The 16,985-nt window shown below is 44.4% G+C and overlaps 1 protein-coding gene across 4 annotated transcripts in view; it reads right to left on the bottom strand.

The window, feature by feature from the left end:
- Window positions 1-16,985, bottom strand: part of SNCAIP (synuclein alpha interacting protein) — a 139,362-nt gene that overhangs the window by 63,410 nt on the left and 58,967 nt on the right. For all 4 annotated transcript variants that reach the window (XM_087815512.1, XM_087815513.1, XM_087815511.1 and 1 more), the window contains exon 2: window positions 139-241. In XM_087815512.1, the coding sequence (XP_087671638.1) occupies window positions 139-198 (60 nt within the window). In that variant the 5' untranslated portion in view covers window positions 199-241. The remainder of the gene's footprint in view (window positions 1-138; window positions 242-16,985) is intronic.

Genomic DNA, 16,985 nt, shown 5'->3' with positions numbered 1-16,985 from the left:
TCTGCCCCACAGGATGTCTGCTGTCAAGCTGTGATGTGGTTGGAAGAGGTTAGGACACAGGGACTGTAACACAGAAAGCAGCCCACGCGGTGACGGCAGAGCCTCCTGGAAGCTTCACTTCCAAGCAGCGACACTTACGGACATGTCGTCACTGAAGTCGATCTCATCCAAATCCAGGTACTCAGGGGCTTCCATCATTATTCTTTGCACATTTTGAGTAAGGTTGAATACTTACAAATTCCTGGACAAGACGGAAAAATAAAAGGCCAAAGGTTAGTCGTTCTCGAAACAAAAATCGTATCTATGTTTAAACAAACGGAAAAGGTGACTGGTGCTCATGCCACCTTCGAGCACGTTTCCTTTGTTCCCATGTGCCCGGCCTGGCTTCCCAGAAATGCACGCTCCCCAGGCCCCCAGGGGGCTCCCCAGTGGGTGCCTGTGGGCCTCTGCTTCACTTCTTTGGTGCCTTCATGTCTCTCCCGAGCGCCAACTCTGGTCAAACGCAGCCCCTGTGGTCCATACTGGGACCGAGCCAGCCCACACCTGGCACGTGCGACGCCTTGGGTGGAAGTAGGACTTGGGGGACGGTGCCCTGACATCTTAGGAAGGCCACAGTCAACTGCCTGTGTGGGCACATCCCTGGATGCCTGCGCAGAGCGGCACACGCCGGATCCCCGCAGCAGTCACACGAGACAGACACCCAGGGACCAACGGTAACGGGTGTCTCAGAATTCGGAGCACAACCTCCAGTCCGTTCCTCAGAAAGCATTTGAAAAGAGGCCCTAAGGACAGACTGAAACCACAGAGTTATGACTGCGTTGCCCCTGCCCCTCGCAGCTCCGCCTGAGGTGCCGGAGGGGCCAAGCAGGAGCCAGGAAGGGCCCAGTCAGCAGCCGGCCGGGCCTCGCATCTGTCGGGGAGATACATGCCCTCCCAGTTCATTTGCCCATCACTTATCATCATCACCACTGGCGGTGGCAGTGGCCCCGCAGACGCCGAGACAGAAATATAGGCCTCCTGGCGGAGCCTGCGTGTGCGGTTGGCTCCCCGGAGCAGCTCTCGGATATCCACACAGGTTGCGCTCCCCACAGCCCGTCTTCCTGATGACAAAGGCGGCCTCCCATACTCTGACTTGAGGACTAACCTGTTTTTTCCTCTAATCGGGTACCTTGCAAATGACTAAGGAATACATTACGTATTGGAAAGTGAAAATAAATCTAGGCCAGTGAAAACGAGCTCATTTATATAAGATCAGGAAGGTAAAAGTATCTATTTTTTTTTTAAAGGGAACTCTTACTCTCAGGGCATTGCTTTCTCATTTTAAGATTTTTTATTTTTTTGAGCTATACAAATAGGAGAATTACAAGAAAGGAGGGGAAATTGCTTGCCATCCCATACTTCAAACCCATCATTTGATTTAATTTTCAGTGTTTCCTCTCCTTCCCTTCTCACATGCATGTACCATTTCTTATATTTTTTCAATTATAGCAGATGCAGAATTGGTCCAAGAAAGGATTAGGAATCCTACTACCATATTCAAATGAGATTATCCATTTAGAATAAATATTAAAAGTTCTTCTGAAAAATCATAGCAAGGTTTAAAATAAAAGCAAATTTGTATTTATAAAAATACATATATAGCCAGAAATTTTATTATTTATAGAAAAGGAGCAAAGTACGTGTTACAAAAAATATATCACTTTTCCTCTAATCCTCTCGAAGCTTTTCAGAGAAAAACACGCACACTAGTCCTTGCAAATTACTCAAAATAATGTTCCCTTCCATTCTGGTGGATTCTGAGACAATCCAGGCTCTCCGGATTCCAGCGTGTCAGCTAACAGACTTTCTTCCAATCCAATTTCTTTGCACTAAGTCTGTTCTCCACAATGAATTGTTGAATTACAGACTATTCCCATGGCTCTGGTGAATACAAGGATGCTGGGCATAGGATGGGGTGCAGACAAACAAAATAGCACCAGAAACATGGAAACAAGGGGAGGCAGAGCACAGAGACACACATCACACCGGGGATGGAGTGGATCTTTACATACATGGAAACATAAAACTAAACGCAAAATTCAAATGAACACATCTTAACCAAGCAAATTAACAAATAATCAGTGAGCCCCTGTTTGAGATGTTCTGACAATATACAGAGCAACATACACTCCAGTGTGGCCATTCTCATGGAACATATCCAGTGGATAATATAAATCATGATATTAAAGCAGAAAATCTTTACATGTGGACCTGGAGAGTGCGATTCTTTATTCCTTAGTCCAGAACACAAGTCACAACAGTTCCAGGCCACCGCAGGAAGACCTGGCCACCGCTCATACTTCTCTCAGTGGGTGGGACAGTCCAGCCTCAGGCTAAGGGGTTCCTGGCACCCAGGATCCTCGTGTACTTCCTGAGGGGCCTCCACGTGCAGCCATCTCCTCTAAGATGCCTTAGTCTACGGCCCAGTTCCTTTGGCCTGGCTTCAATGGCCTCTCTTGCAAGGTGCCACTTTTGCTCGTCCCGATTATGTGCAAAAATCCCCCTGTGGTTCCCCAATCCCAGCCACGTTCCCAGCATTAATTGTTTCTTTCCCGTTGAGGGTGAGGCCCATGGCCATCGCCGCGTCCTTCCTCATACGATGGGAAGGGGTGAGGTCCGGTTAGAGCGGCGGCCGGAAACAATCCAACCTGACAAGGGCTGAGCTAGGCCCTGGGCACTTTTCTCGCCCTGCTCTGCTGGCACCATCCCACCCCGCACGCCGGCCCGCGGTGGGGGCCAGCAAGCCCCGTTTCTGACCAAGGACACAGGGGCTCCGGGGGAACGCACGGCTACAGAGGGCACACACCGGAGGCCCGCGAGCCGAGTCTGGCCCACAGATGTGATGTGTTTGGCCCTAACAGTGTTTTAAAAATAATCAGATCGGTTGCCAACACGTAGACCTTGGGTGATTTCACATTAAATTCTGGATTTCTGGCTTCACTTAAAAAATATCTGAAGCTGTTGCAGCCCAGGTCTGCGCTCCCCGTGACGAGAGTTGGCTCCGGCGGGGCCACAGCTGCTCCTACTGTCCGGGAGGCTGCTCCCCGCCCCGCCCCGCCCCGCCCACCCGCCTTCCTCCCCGACGGCCCTGGCTGGCCTGTGGGGCATCTGAGTGTGGGGCCCTTCAAGGAATTTAGTATTAAACAGTAAGTACCACCCTCCCCCACTTTTTTCTTATTGGTGCCTCCTGCCAAATACTGTTTACTTCATCTGTACTCTAAGATTGTTTTAAATTCTCATACCACAATAGCAACAAAATAAAATTTCTTACAAATTAACTACCAGCATGTTGCAATGTGTGCTCTTACAGGGCCTTCATTCTGCCTCATAGTACTAGGAAAGGAAAACCTTCAGGAACATAATAAAACGTTTCGAGGTAGAGATTATGTCTCCCCCCACTTCACAACTGGCAGAAGGAAGGGCCCGTGCCTTGTGATTGGCGCCGCGGGTTTACACGCGAATAGAGTAAAAGGGAAGTCGCTGTGAGTAGAGGAGTAGAGGGGAAGAGGGGAAGCTGTGTGCCAAGTGTAAGCTCAGAAAAACACCAAAACCATCCTTCATCCGGCCAGACCAGCAGCTTGGACACAAGGGGACCAGCCTTACACAAGGCCCAGGAGAGTGGGTTTATGCCTAAGTGAAGATATTTTTCAGCCTCCCAAGAAAGGGCAGTGCAGCTTAAAATCCTTTACATGAGATTTTATTGCTCTGCATCGTAGTTGGCCTTGGGCTGCTTGGGATCTCAGGACCCAGTCACTTATAAATTGTGCTGCGCCCACCCTGTCAGCCCTGGCCCTACAAGCGGCAGTCACTCCTCCCAGGTTCACTGAGGTCCCAGGGGCTTTCGTTTGCATTGTCACCCCTCCCGCCCAGCATCGCTCTCCCAAGGTCTGCCTACCTTCTCCCACTGTCATGTCAACCCACTGAAATGATTCCACTTCATCTCAGTTGGGCTTTTAATTTCTCTGCACTGATGCTGGCAATTTTTAATTTGTTATTTACTTAAGCAGGTATGCTGTGTGCTTAAAGGTTTTATAGGGGGTGAGTGGCGGTGAAGATGGAGACTGGGCAGGGGGTGAGAACAGAGAAAGGTAGAGGAAATATTTTCCAGTGGTTTAGCTCTTACTAATTTGGGTAGGAAAATCGGAAGGGATGTGCAGACACAGGGCTAGGGGGTGGGGCCCGTATGCTGTGCAGAACCTGTTGGTGACACACTGCCTCCCTTCTTTTGATGGGCTCAAAGCACGTCTACTGGGAGAAATGTTACCCAAACTCCAAACTGATGTTTGGCTCGAGAAAACAAATAACTAAATATTCAGCATCAACTGTACATGAGGTCTGCAGGATTTTTCCTACTCTCACTGAGTTTTGATAAACTGCCAAGAACAGAAGTCCCTCCAGTGCCTGTTAAAGTATGTGGGAGGGGCTCACAGCCCTAATGGGTCTATCAGCACCACGTCACCTTCCCATGAGTGGCCTCAGTGATGGCCCAAAAGCTTCCTTTAAGGGAAGATTCAACTTGGGAACGAGCTCAAAGTAACTCCAAGTCCTACTGGATAATAAAAGCAGACAAGCAATTTAAAAAATAGCCTGCCTCTCCCTCTCGTCGTCTGATTTCCAGGTAATATTTAAAAATTTTTTTGGTTGTGACTTGAAAACCGACTCTGAAAATAATTCCAAATGGAGACTTCCAAAAATCTGTTGGTTAATGGCAGCATCAACTGGAAAAAGCTTGGCGTGGCCAACAAAATTTCTTTGAGAAACTACGCTCCTTTAACATACACATTCTGGTGTGCTTGGCTCATAAAAAAAAGGCTTACTGATTTGTGACTGCAGCCACATATCACATAAATTGCTCCACTGAAATTCTTCTTAGAATGAATTGCCTCACTCCATTTTACAAGGAGTCAGCACGGACTCGTTCTGAAGGCTCGTGTTACACAGATTTCTCCTCTGCTGCCAAAGTCACTGTTGCTACATTTACCAGTAAACTAGGAGGCCCCGTAATTAAAAGTAAATTAAGGCTTGTCAAAATAAAGGAGCAGAGTACATTTGGTGATGAGGTAACCTCAATCGATCTGTATTTCAACTTCTCTCTTTACTCTCTAATTCGCCAATACTTGGGAAAACAGAGCAGTTCCCTACACCCTACACATGGACACACACACACACACACACGCACACACACAGCCAAATTTGTATTGGGATAACTTTTCAGTCGGAAAGCCATAGATACTGGACTTTCTTTAACATAGAACAAGAGCTTTTAAAAAGTCACAGACTAAGTACTGAGATGCTTGGGTGGAAAGAAGTGTAATATATGAAATGTTGTCCCCAGTTGGCTCAGTAGCTTGGCTGGCAAGGAAGCAACTCATTCCAAATGTTGGATTCAGTTTCTTTCACTCTCTGATTCAACAGCGGCCAGAAGCATGGCAGTCGCTAAATGTCTAGTCCTGAAGGAAAAAACTGATAGAGGAAAAAACTTCTACTGGCAAGAGGCAGCTAGAGGAGAGCCACGAAGCACAAAGGAGGGTCTCGGGGAAAAGCCCAGGCTGTGCAGATGTCACCCACTTCTTCACTTATGGAATATTCCTGTGTGTACTGGATGAGACGTACTCTACTCTCCACACCTGTATGGGGCATATAGTACAAGGGAGGCAGACAAGAGAACAAGCCGTTACAATATCATGCAGCGCTGGCTAAGACAAATAAACGCGCAGGAGTCGGAGACACGTAACCTAGACCCTGGAGAGGAGGGAAGTCTGCCTAGGAGACGTGAGGTCTAAGCTGAAAGCCGAGGGATAAGGGTCTGGATGGTGAGGGGGGTGTAGGGGCAGAAGGAAGTGTCTCAGGTAGTAATTTTTAGATAGGACAAGGGTCTCAAGGGTCTCAAGGTCTGGGCGGTTCCTACTAAATGCTATTCTTGCTATGTTAAAATGCAGCACAGTATTTTACAGATGCAGCTGTAACCTGATGAGCTTGACCAGACCCCAACCTGGTAAGTTGAGCCCACTGCCAAAAAGAAATCAACATATATATAACCAGAAAGTGTATATAAGCAACGGTTAAGCCTCCCTTTGGGGAGAGAGAGCTTTCTCGCTGCAAGTAAATTAAACTACCGAAGGATAACCACATCTCATTCCTCAGTAGAGCACACCAAGCAGTGGGCTCCAGTTTGGTCACGGTTACAGCCTGAGGAAAGTCTGGAGGTGAAAATTCTGAAATAGAATTTCTAGAAAGATGAAGAACATCGATTTAGCACCCATTGCTCTTTTTTATCTACAAAAAAAAAAAAAGGGGTCTTGAAGAGGGAGGGTCAAGCTGGGGTGATACGCAGGGGTGGTAAGGGAAGTAGTTCCAAAACCCACAGCCCATCTTCTTGGAATATCAAATTCTCCGGCATGTTTGGAGAAAATACAAGTGAATGTTTGCTATCACACAGGAGACTCAAATGTAATATATCGAGCCTGCACCAGGTCCTGGGGAGGAGGTGTTATATTTCCTGTTTGATGCCCACAGAAACATTCATGAAGCAAAACTTTGCACCAGGATCTAGGTCTGGGTGCTTTTACATATACTCTCTTATTTATGTCTTACAAAGACCCGGGAGACAAATATTATTATAGTATCTTTCATGGAGACAAGGAAACCAAGGCTCAGAGAGGTTCTGTAATTGCCTCAAACACACAGCCAAGAGATTTGATGTTAAATTTGCTTTTCTTTCTTATTTCAGCTTGTCAAAACTGCAATAAACATACATTTATTGGTAAAGTAACACCTTACATGTGTCAAACATTTTATTTTTTTCAAATCACCTTCACTATTTTTTTTTAACCTGACTTTATTTATAACAATTCTGTAAAAAAAGGCAGAGGGAGTGTATTGTGATTTGAGGTCATATTCTAACTATTTTACAGATGGAAAAACTAAGAAATGTTTTGGCCAAAGTTATGTACTACTAAGCAGGGATAACACAAGCTGAGGCAATCCACTTCCCAATCCACTGCCAGAGCTCTTCTGACTCACCCTCCCCACCACCAGATTTCTCTGAAACATAGGCATGTCTTTGAACCCTATAGGTCAAAATTCCATAGACATCCTCAGTCCTGAATTGTATTGCTTTTGGTGTCCACCAACTGTAACTCCAAACGAATTGTTCTTTCCTCTCTATGGCAAAGTCTAAATAGAAATGGTAGACGTGACCATCATCATGGAAGAAAAGCGTATAGACCTTTGTGTCCCTAACATACCTTACCTATAGACACCCCTAAACTAGTCTTTGAAACAGTATATTCCATAGCCAATTGGTTTCAACTTCATCTTCAAAGAAAATCTAATTATGACCATCTCTCCTTGTCTTTTATTAAAAGGGCAAGTAAGATAGCACTGTACTAGAAAACTCATTCTAGAGACGAGGATTGCTTACAAATCCCTATAAAGGTTGGCCTCTTACAAATCATTCTTGCAAATGATTTGGAGGTCATTCCATTATTTCTAAAATCTAAATACTGCCCATGAGCCAAATTATACTAGAAGTTCAGAGCTTGAAAAGAACTTAGTTTTTAAGCCTAGGGGTGGAGGTACTTTTCAATTGGTATGTGTGCGTATGTGTGTGATTTAAAGTGAATTTAATTTTTAAAATTATTTTGGAAAGAAGGGGGAAAAAAACCATGCTCACAGTAGCTGCACAAGAGAAGTAAAAAGAATGTATAATAGAAAAAATTTTTACAAACATACACATAAACACAAGATAAAATATACTGTGTTCAGTTCAGGATGTTGCTTCTTAAGAAGGCCACCGGTAAACTGGAATGTTCCTAGACAGAATAAGAAAGTCAGGATAGTCCATGGTTGAAAACCTGTCTCATGTAGCATAGCTAAGGCAATATCTAACTTGGAGGGACAAAAGCACTCTTCTCTTGCCCGAAGAACCTAAAGAGCCATCAGGTGAGACAGGCCAGTAAACCAAGACAAGTGAAATCGGGAAACTGAGATAGATAGCTAAACAAAGTGACAGAGTAATTTACAGCAGATACAGAAGGTCATCTAGGTCTCATTTGTGTTTAGGCTCTAGACCCAGAAAGGCAGCAAAACCAGGTGGAGGACACCAGGCCAGCTGCAATGACTAACACCCTGCCCTGACACTGCCCAATCAGTGGAGACCATGACTCTGAAGCAGCACACCTAGAAAACTGATGAATATTCTGTTGATCCCTCCCCTGAGCCCTCCCCTAAGATTCCCGCCTGCAAGAGAGAAATAAAAACCTCAAGACAAAGGCCCCAGAGAGTGGAATGCTCTCCCTCCGGGAACCTCCTCGCCCCCTGCCCCACCATTCCCTTTCCCTTCTTCTCCCTCTTCTTCCCCCAGGGGAATGCACCTCCTAAACCCTAAAGGACCCCACGAAACTTGCAACCTGGGGAGCAATGGGCAGTGGCAGCTTGTCACAGGCCAGTCCCCTGAACCTGTTCCCAAGGACCCTTTTCCCTGACTTCCCAGAGGTTAAGGCAGCCCAGCCTAGGCTCCCCTGTTGCTTCTTCTATGCTAAGCCCTTTTTTTAGTTTTATGTCCCCAGCTTTAATAAACGTTCCCTCACAGTCATCTAGACTCGTGTTGTGAAATTTTTTCCTGCGTGAAGTCAAGAACCCCTCACACTACCATGCTGGCCCTAAGCAGAGCTGCCAAGGGCCAGGCCTCCTTTTAGGGTAACAACAGGATAATGTGACTTCAAGGGTAGACCTTAGAGGAAATTTCAGGGATACTGGTCTCAGCAAAGACTTCCTACTGACACCTGGAATGGGCTGAAGTGGAGTGGGGGGGGGTCTATGAGATCACAACCACACCAGTAAGAAACTGCATATAGAGGTCTGGAGGGATCTGCGGAGGGAGAAGCATGAGGATCATGCATTGGGAAGAAGTAGATGACCTTCTAACTCAGAGATTCTGTGCAGTCTGAGATGGCAGTGGAAATACCTCTGAAGCAAAACCAGGACCTCAGGACAGTCCTGACCCACTTCAACCCCACTCCAGGGCTCTGCATGACAGTCTGTTGAACTTCCCTTATCCTATTTCATCAACCATCCTGATCCCACCAGGAATACGAATGAAATATGGAGGTGAAAGGAGGAGAGGGGAGAAGGGAGGGGAGGAAGAAGAGGGAAAATAATTTTTAAAAGAAAACGGAAATGTTGCTCATTCAATGAGAGTATGATTTACTCTCTGTTGTAGATGGAAACTTATTGATTCCACAAGGACGAAACTATGACGTAATGCGGTCCAAACAAAAAGAAAATATCTGGGAAGAAAAAGGAAACATTTCTAGCACTAGGAAGTTGAGCCTGGGCTTACGCCAACTGTGTCTTGCACTGGCTTCTGGAAAGGAACTATGGAATAATTTGGGAACTGGATCCCTTTCACAGTCATGTACAGGAAACTATCCAAGTTCCAAATTTTTGGCACACCTGAAGTGGTCATGCTTTGCTCCTGATTTTGCAAAGATTGCTTGATTTCTACAGTGGATTTGTTTGGCAATTATTATTGAGAATGTATGGAGCACAGATTACAATCCTGATTCGCATTTTAGAGCAAAGTAGACATAATAGCAATATGCATGGGGAGCATTAAAGACTAACTACATCAGGAGTCGGTCGTCTTGGCTTTGTTCTTATACCTCTCAGCGTTTGTGAGGACTGAACTACAGAGCGATGCTAGATCAGTGGTGCTCAAAGTTCAGCGTGCGTGAGAATCATCCAGAATGCTTATTAAAAGAGACTGCTGGGTCCAACTCCAGGAGCTTCTGATTCAATGGGTTGGGGCCTGAGAATGTACATTTCTAACAAGTTCCCAGGTGATGCTGGTTCTGCTGGTTCCAGAACCACATCTGAGAACTACTACCTAAGATCAATGACTTGTCCCAGGCCTGGCTACATCTGCACTTAATTAAAAGATGGTGACCTCTTGCCCACACCCCGCATCTCCACAGATGGTAACTTCATTACGCAGGATCCATGCCTAGTGCCCTTCTGATTAAACTGCCTCAGTGGACTTGACTAAGCATTTCCCATGAAGACCACCCAGAAACCTCAGAATGTCTTAAGTCTGTGTGTGTGTGTGTGTGTGTGTGTGTGTTTAATTCCTAGTGCATTGCCCTACAAAACCCTACAAAATTTGGGCCTGGGTTTCTTTAAAATTTCCTTTCTCCACAGAACTTCATGGGAGCAAAGATGTTCTAAGTTTCTCCTGTTAATGAAATCCAGGTTTATAATTTTAGATGAAGCCTTCTTAGAGCAAGAATCTCAATGTGAGGATATTCAGTCACCAGACCTACAGTATAATAAATCTTATGTGCAATAATAAAGAAGGAAAATGTAAAAAATGCAAGAATCTAGTAATAATTGGCTTAAAATTTAATGCTTACACAACATGTAGGCATCATAAAATATTTAAAATATTTACTCATAGGATCTAAAGCAGTCCAAATGGTTACACTGGCTAACTGTAAAAAATAAAATCCTGCCCATGTACTTTAAATTATAATTATTATGTGCTCATTTTTATTGAATCTAAATCCAGAAATCAGATTGTTATGAAGATTTTATCAAGTCTTCCATTTAAAATGTTCCGATTTAATAGCCAAAAGAGGAAATAAACTTTCTATAAAATAAAGTACCCTTTTTCTTCTGAAAAAGAGTAGTTTGATATTTAGGTATTATGATATTAAGCAAGCATAGTGAGTTAAATATCTATAGTAACCAAATATTTGCACATCTATGCATATACAGAGAGTATCATTTACCAAACACTAATTCTTTAATCCAGTGCTTTTATCTACCCCCAATTTACTAAAGACACTTAAAGGAAGGAAAATGAACAAAATACACTTCTATCTTGGGTGAGGTACCATGATCAAAAGCACAAAAACTGCACAGTGCATACTTAAGTTATGCATTTCCAATGTGGTAAAGGATTTTAAGAAAGACACAAGGTTACTGTTAGCTACCGTTAGGAATTCAGCTAAGAAGTGTGACTCACAGTTTGAACAATATGCTGTTTTTAACACAATACCTTGCACAGAATAAATACTTACTATACTGTTTATGTTGAGTTCCTATCCAGACTGTGATCACTGTTGAGTTACTTTATAAGTTCTACATGAACAATCTTAGTATTGCCCTAAACAACAAATTCTGTGATGACTATTTGTGTTCAACTTATAATGACTTAGTGCTTATATATCTTCTCGGGGAAGGAGTCAATCATCTTCTAGTCCTGCTTTCAGAAATGGTCTCTTGATGCGAGCCATAGAAACTTTAGCTGCATCTTCCATGCTGGAGCTCATTGCCCACTGATTAAAACCGAGCTTTGCCATTAAGCATATGGAGAAAGAACAGCATTTGCAGGCTGTGGTGTAGGCTTTTCCTCTTTAGCACCACAGAAGGACACCAACTTCACTTTGTAATTCACCAACATAAGCAGGAAAGGACTGAAAGCAGAGAAGCCTGAAGAGAGGGCTATGAGAACAGCTGGGAAAAAGACACAAGCTGCCAAGTCTTTTAAGAAACAGATGAAGATAAAGTGAGAAATCCAAAGTGGAGCAATCAGCCACATTAATAAAATACTGAACTTGGCCCCTCGAAGAATTTCTGAGTCATTGTCTCTAATCCACATGTCACCACATGTCATCTTCTTTCTTTCCAAAAGGAGACGTGACATCCAGAAACAGACCAAGACCAAGATGACTAAAGGAAGAACATCAATGAGAACCAAAAATATTTTCCCATAGTAAAACTCTACCTGCTTGCTTCCAAAGTCAGTCAGGCAATCCAAGTACATTCTGTTACTGGACAAGGGGTGTGTACCATTCCCTGCACCCAGGAATTCTGATTTTCTAGTATAAATCAACACTGGGATGTACACAGTCACACCAGCCACCCAGAGTGCAGCAACCACCTTTAAGGAATGCTTCTGCTGGTCCAGGCTTTGAGCCCCCCCCAAGGGATGCACAGTTCGGTAGAGCTTCCCGAGGTAGAGCAACGCGAAGTGTAACAGGAACCAGATGGCCAGTGAAGTCGTCAGGGCTGCCGTGAAGTGCAGGACCTTGCAGCCAGCTGACTCCAGCATGAAACCAGAAGAGTAAACAATTTTCATGACATTCACCACCAAGTTTTTAATGAGGTGGACAAATATAAGACTGAAAATCAGGAGAAAGGATGTCTGCAAGCGCCCAGTGATGCATTTCCTGGTAGAGTAAAATAAACACAGGTTTCCAACCACACTCACAAGAATGAGGGCGGCAGAAGCGAAGATCTCAAGCAGGTCCGCAGAGGGCTTCATGGGAAATGGCAAGTGAGCCATCAAAGGACTTCTATTCAGTTTAAGTCCGTAGGCAATTGGGTAGCTTGTAAGGGGTCTTTAGTGAGAAGAACGGTGGTTTTTTAATCCACTGTATGTTGGCAAAATCTTCATGTGGTGTCGCCCTAACAGTTCAAAGATGACCTGTTAGAGATTTCTGCTTGCTCCAGTGAGGAGCTGCGGAAAACAGAACGGCTTCCCAAGAGGAGTCTGTTTTATCATCTCTGGGGACTTAGCTATGATGAGAAAGTTCTAGGTGTCATCACTTAATTAAAAGTTCTCAGAACTATACTTATAGGACTACAATGCAGTCTCCTAGATACAGTGTCATAGGGTTTTCATCAACCACGAGGGAGAGAATAATGTAAAATTTGTGAGAGCAAAGGAAAGGTGGCCAGCAGCTGACGTGACCCTCTTTACTCATGGAAAAAAAAAATTAAAGAGGTGGGTGTGTCTGAATGGCAATTAAGATTTCCAAATAACAAAACAAAACAAAAAAATGACAAATTATCAATGATAGTAATAACATGACAGAAAGTTATGAAGTAGTTTTCTAGTTTCTCTACCATTTTTGGAAAGCAGGAATACTCTTACCTGTCCTGGTGATTTCAAGTGATGGTGTTACAAAAAAGGTGATAGAAAATACTTGTGAAGGCAGCAGAGAAAGAAACAAAGAAGGGAGGAAGAAAGGAAGACAATAATTAGGGAAACCCCCCTCCCCGGAGAGCATAAGAGGCTAGGAAAAGATTTATGTCCTAAGTATGATTGGAGAGCACAGAGCAAGGACAGAAAAATGGCACTGAAACACTCTGCTCAGGTAATCTGGCATTCACTCACTGTTTGTATGAATTCTGTTGGCTAAGCATGTCATAACGATCCATTCTGGGGACAACCACCCCCATCCTGACAAGCTACTTTCCCTTTACTGTATTTGCTTGGAATTTTTGCTGTCAGTCATCATCCTATCCTATACTGTCACAACATACCCTCCAGCCCACCCAGTGGCATACTGGAGCCAGCGTTCACAGACTTGAGCAATTGTGCACATCTCTTTCCAGCTCTGTGGTCAGTGACTTCAAGATAGGAGCTTGAAATTGAGTGTGCTTGGAGTATTTACACCATAGGAATGAGTGAATGCTATAAATCAGGGCTTTTGGGGGGAAAGGACAATTGTTTTACTAGGACGACAACATTAGCCTGAAAAAAGAAAGAATAGAGTGATAAAAAAATTGATATTTAATCTACATAAGGATAAAATCAGTATTTGGCACCCACTAACCCTTTAAGTAAGGGCATATGTAAGAGGTTTATGGCAGTGTTAGCAGGTAAAAAAGCTGGGCCCCACAATTCCACTGGGGGAGAATGATCCTACAGGGCTGACACTTCCTATTAAACCCTTTATCCAGAACTGGCTACTAAGAGAGTAACCACTTCAGAGACCCCATGCCACATTTTTCTTTCAGAAGAAGTACCCATTACCTTGGTGTCAACTGTAGCCAGTCAAAAAGGCTGTTTCTAACAATGATGATGATAACAATAACAATTAACAATAACAAGATAGTAATAGTAACTAATAATAATGCTCATATTGGCTACCATCTATTTAAAACCAATTTGAGACGGACACTATGTTGATGTTTAGCTTTATAACCTCATGTAATCCTTTTTTTTTTTTTTTTTGGCATTGGCTGTTTTATTTAAGGGCTTTTGACCAACAGTTGTCCCTGACACAGCCTGTCCCTTCTCTATAAAAGCAACTAAACATGAATCGAGGCCACTCTGCTGGGGCCCAGCCGAGGGGCCAGTGGTTGTGAATCCCAGGCCATAGTCCTTAAAAGGCAGAGGAGGGTGGGCAGTCCAGTTCAATGGGCAAGGTGCTGGGAGGTGGGTGAGGAGGCTGGAGGGTCCCGAGGCTGTCTCTGCGGGGCTTGCCCTCACCCAGGATGGCAGGACATTGGCCCCTAGAGAAGCCAGGGCCCTAGAGCCAAGGAGGTCAGGGGCCGAAAGAGGGAGCAAGTCAAAGGCTTTTGGAGTCAAAGGATGCAGTTCAGGCACATGGAGCCCAGCAACCCCTCAAATCCCCCCATCCTGGCCATGAGCAGACCCCATGGCCACACTTGCAGCCACACATTCTTAACCATAGCCACTCCACACACACGCACACACGGGGGCTGTGAGGGCCCTGGACCTCAGGAATGTCTGTGGATTGATACCCAGCGAGCAAGGGTCCATGGCACCAGGGCTGCCAAGGGGTGGGTCCTCTGCTTTGCTACTGACTGGCCACCTCACAGGCATCTATCTACCCAATCGCTAGACACATCCACTGCTTCTGACAGACACGTGATGGGTGTCTGCAATTCCTCTAGGCACACGGTACAAGAGATGACTCTGGTATCATGGGCACGGTCCATTTTCACGTCCACAAGATTTCTCATGGTTGCAGAAGGGGCAGGTGAACTGGGTCTCCAGGGTGCCTGTCATCTTCTTTGGGGGTGACTTCTGTTTTGACTTTCTGTGCCCCATGTCTGCAGGGGGGCAAACCTGCACTAGCCTTCCCTCGTAGGGACAGCCTCGTTCACCCGGGAGCACCTCATGTAATCCTTAATAACATGCTCACTTCACTGATGAGGAAACAGAAGGCCAGAGAGGAAAAGTAAATTGCTCAAAGCTACCAAGTAATGGAGACAGGAATCAAAGCCAGGTACGACTGACTCCACAACCACCAGCTCTTCCTCCCGGCCTCTCCACACATGCTGTCGGATGGCGGATTTTCTGTCGACTACTCTTGATCTTGCCCTAATGACTTACAATTGGTGCACTCAACATACAGAGGCCATAATAAACTCCTTTTGAGAAGAGTGTGCTCAGGTTTACAATACGCAAGTCATGCATGTTTTTGGATAGCAATTAGGCATCTCCCTTCTCCTTCAATGATAACAACACATGTGATGGTGTTGACACTTCTGTGTCTCATGAAGATCTTTAAACGTTCTGCATGAAACAGAAAAAGGCTGTTTCCAGCAGTTGTGAGCCCACCCCCCCACCCCTTTCCTGACCGTGTTTAAACAGAGGCACAATGACTGCTTGGGGTGAATTTGGAGAGCAGGGAAGATGTGAAGAACCACCTTAACAGCAGACATCACAAAACCCACTCTAATTTGAGATCTAATTTTAGGATAATGAACTAAGAAATTGTCTACATGATGTTATTTCTCAAATGTGCCCCAATAGTAACAATTTATGACAAGTTATACTGACTTCTCAGGGCTAAAAGGATAAAAAAATGTTTTGTAAACCCCCCCCAAAAAAAAACAGGCTTACATAAACATCTGTTATTCAAAGGATCAGCGAACATGTAATATATTCCTTTGCATTAGGGCAAAGTGTAAAATAGATGTGATTTTTTTCTCCCTACAAGGTTATTTCTGTACTAGAGGACTAACATACATTAAAATGTAAGGGAAGTAAAATCAATTTTCGTGAATACTGGCTTGATTGATGGCAAAGTAGGGCTAAGGAGTTACCTTTGTAAGGCTGCCCTCAGCTGGCTGTCCACTGAGAACCTATCCTGTGCCCACCACGACACTGGACTCTAAGGATGATACACAGCAATGGAAGCAATTGTCCCTGCCTTCGAGAGGTATATGGTCTAGTTGTAAGAATATAGTGATGTATATGCATAGTTATATATATATTATGTTATATTATGTGTATGGATACATACACATATATATCATGTCATTTATTAGAAGATATATTTAAATAGTTATTTATTAAAAATTAATAAGTAAAGAATAATTAGTGTAATAAATTGGTTGTGAGTACAAAAATAAAAGTCAGACAGGAGAGGGACTCATGTGGGTAGAACTACTTTTAATCTTTAGTTCACAGAAAAGGAAATTTAAACTTGGAGAAGCTAAACCACTTGCCCTAACCAGCAGGAAAACTTGGCATTGAACTCTGCAGACCTCTGGCTTTCAACAGCTCTTTTGAAACGGAAAGGGACAGGGAAAAGCAAAGCTGACTGAATTGGGAAGCAGAGGTGCCAAGAAACCTGGGTGCCACTCTAAGGATCCCCAAGAGCTGCACTGCTGAGCTCCTGACGGCAGAAAGCCCATCTCTCAGGACAGGGCCCAGTGCCAGGAGGGCCCAGGAAGCAATGCTGCATTCTCCACCCAGGAAGGTAAGGGTCATGTGTACACTTCACAGGGGAAAGAGAAAAATCCCCCTTGGGACACTAAACACAGGCTCTGCCAATCCAACTTCACTGAGGTCATTTGAGAACCAAGGAGTTCAAAGGTTCTCCACAGCTTCCATTTACTTTGGCATACGATTTAACAGAAAACGAACTAAGGGGGAATGTATACAGCCCAGGCTGTTTTCCAAATCACAAACTGCTGAAGTTCTTTAGAATTTACTTTAACTCCCAGTCACATATAAAGTGGTTCAGATGTAAATGCTTTCCGTGTGGTTTAAGGCGATCTAGGCTTCGTCAAACGCACATGTGCTCTTCTGATATGAAAGCTGCGGATTCAAAATCTCAGAGTTCTCTGGGTTCCTCTCAATTAGAGCCTGCTGCCACTTTACCAGCGCTGGGTCC

This window comes from Miniopterus natalensis, chromosome 3 (assembly GCF_054644295.1).
Source record: "Miniopterus natalensis isolate mMinNat1 chromosome 3, mMinNat1.hap1, whole genome shotgun sequence".
Lineage (NCBI taxonomy): Eukaryota > Metazoa > Chordata > Mammalia > Chiroptera > Miniopteridae > Miniopterus > Miniopterus natalensis.
Note: the sequence above shows the minus strand (reverse complement) of the source record. Positions and strands in the feature narration are given on the sequence as shown.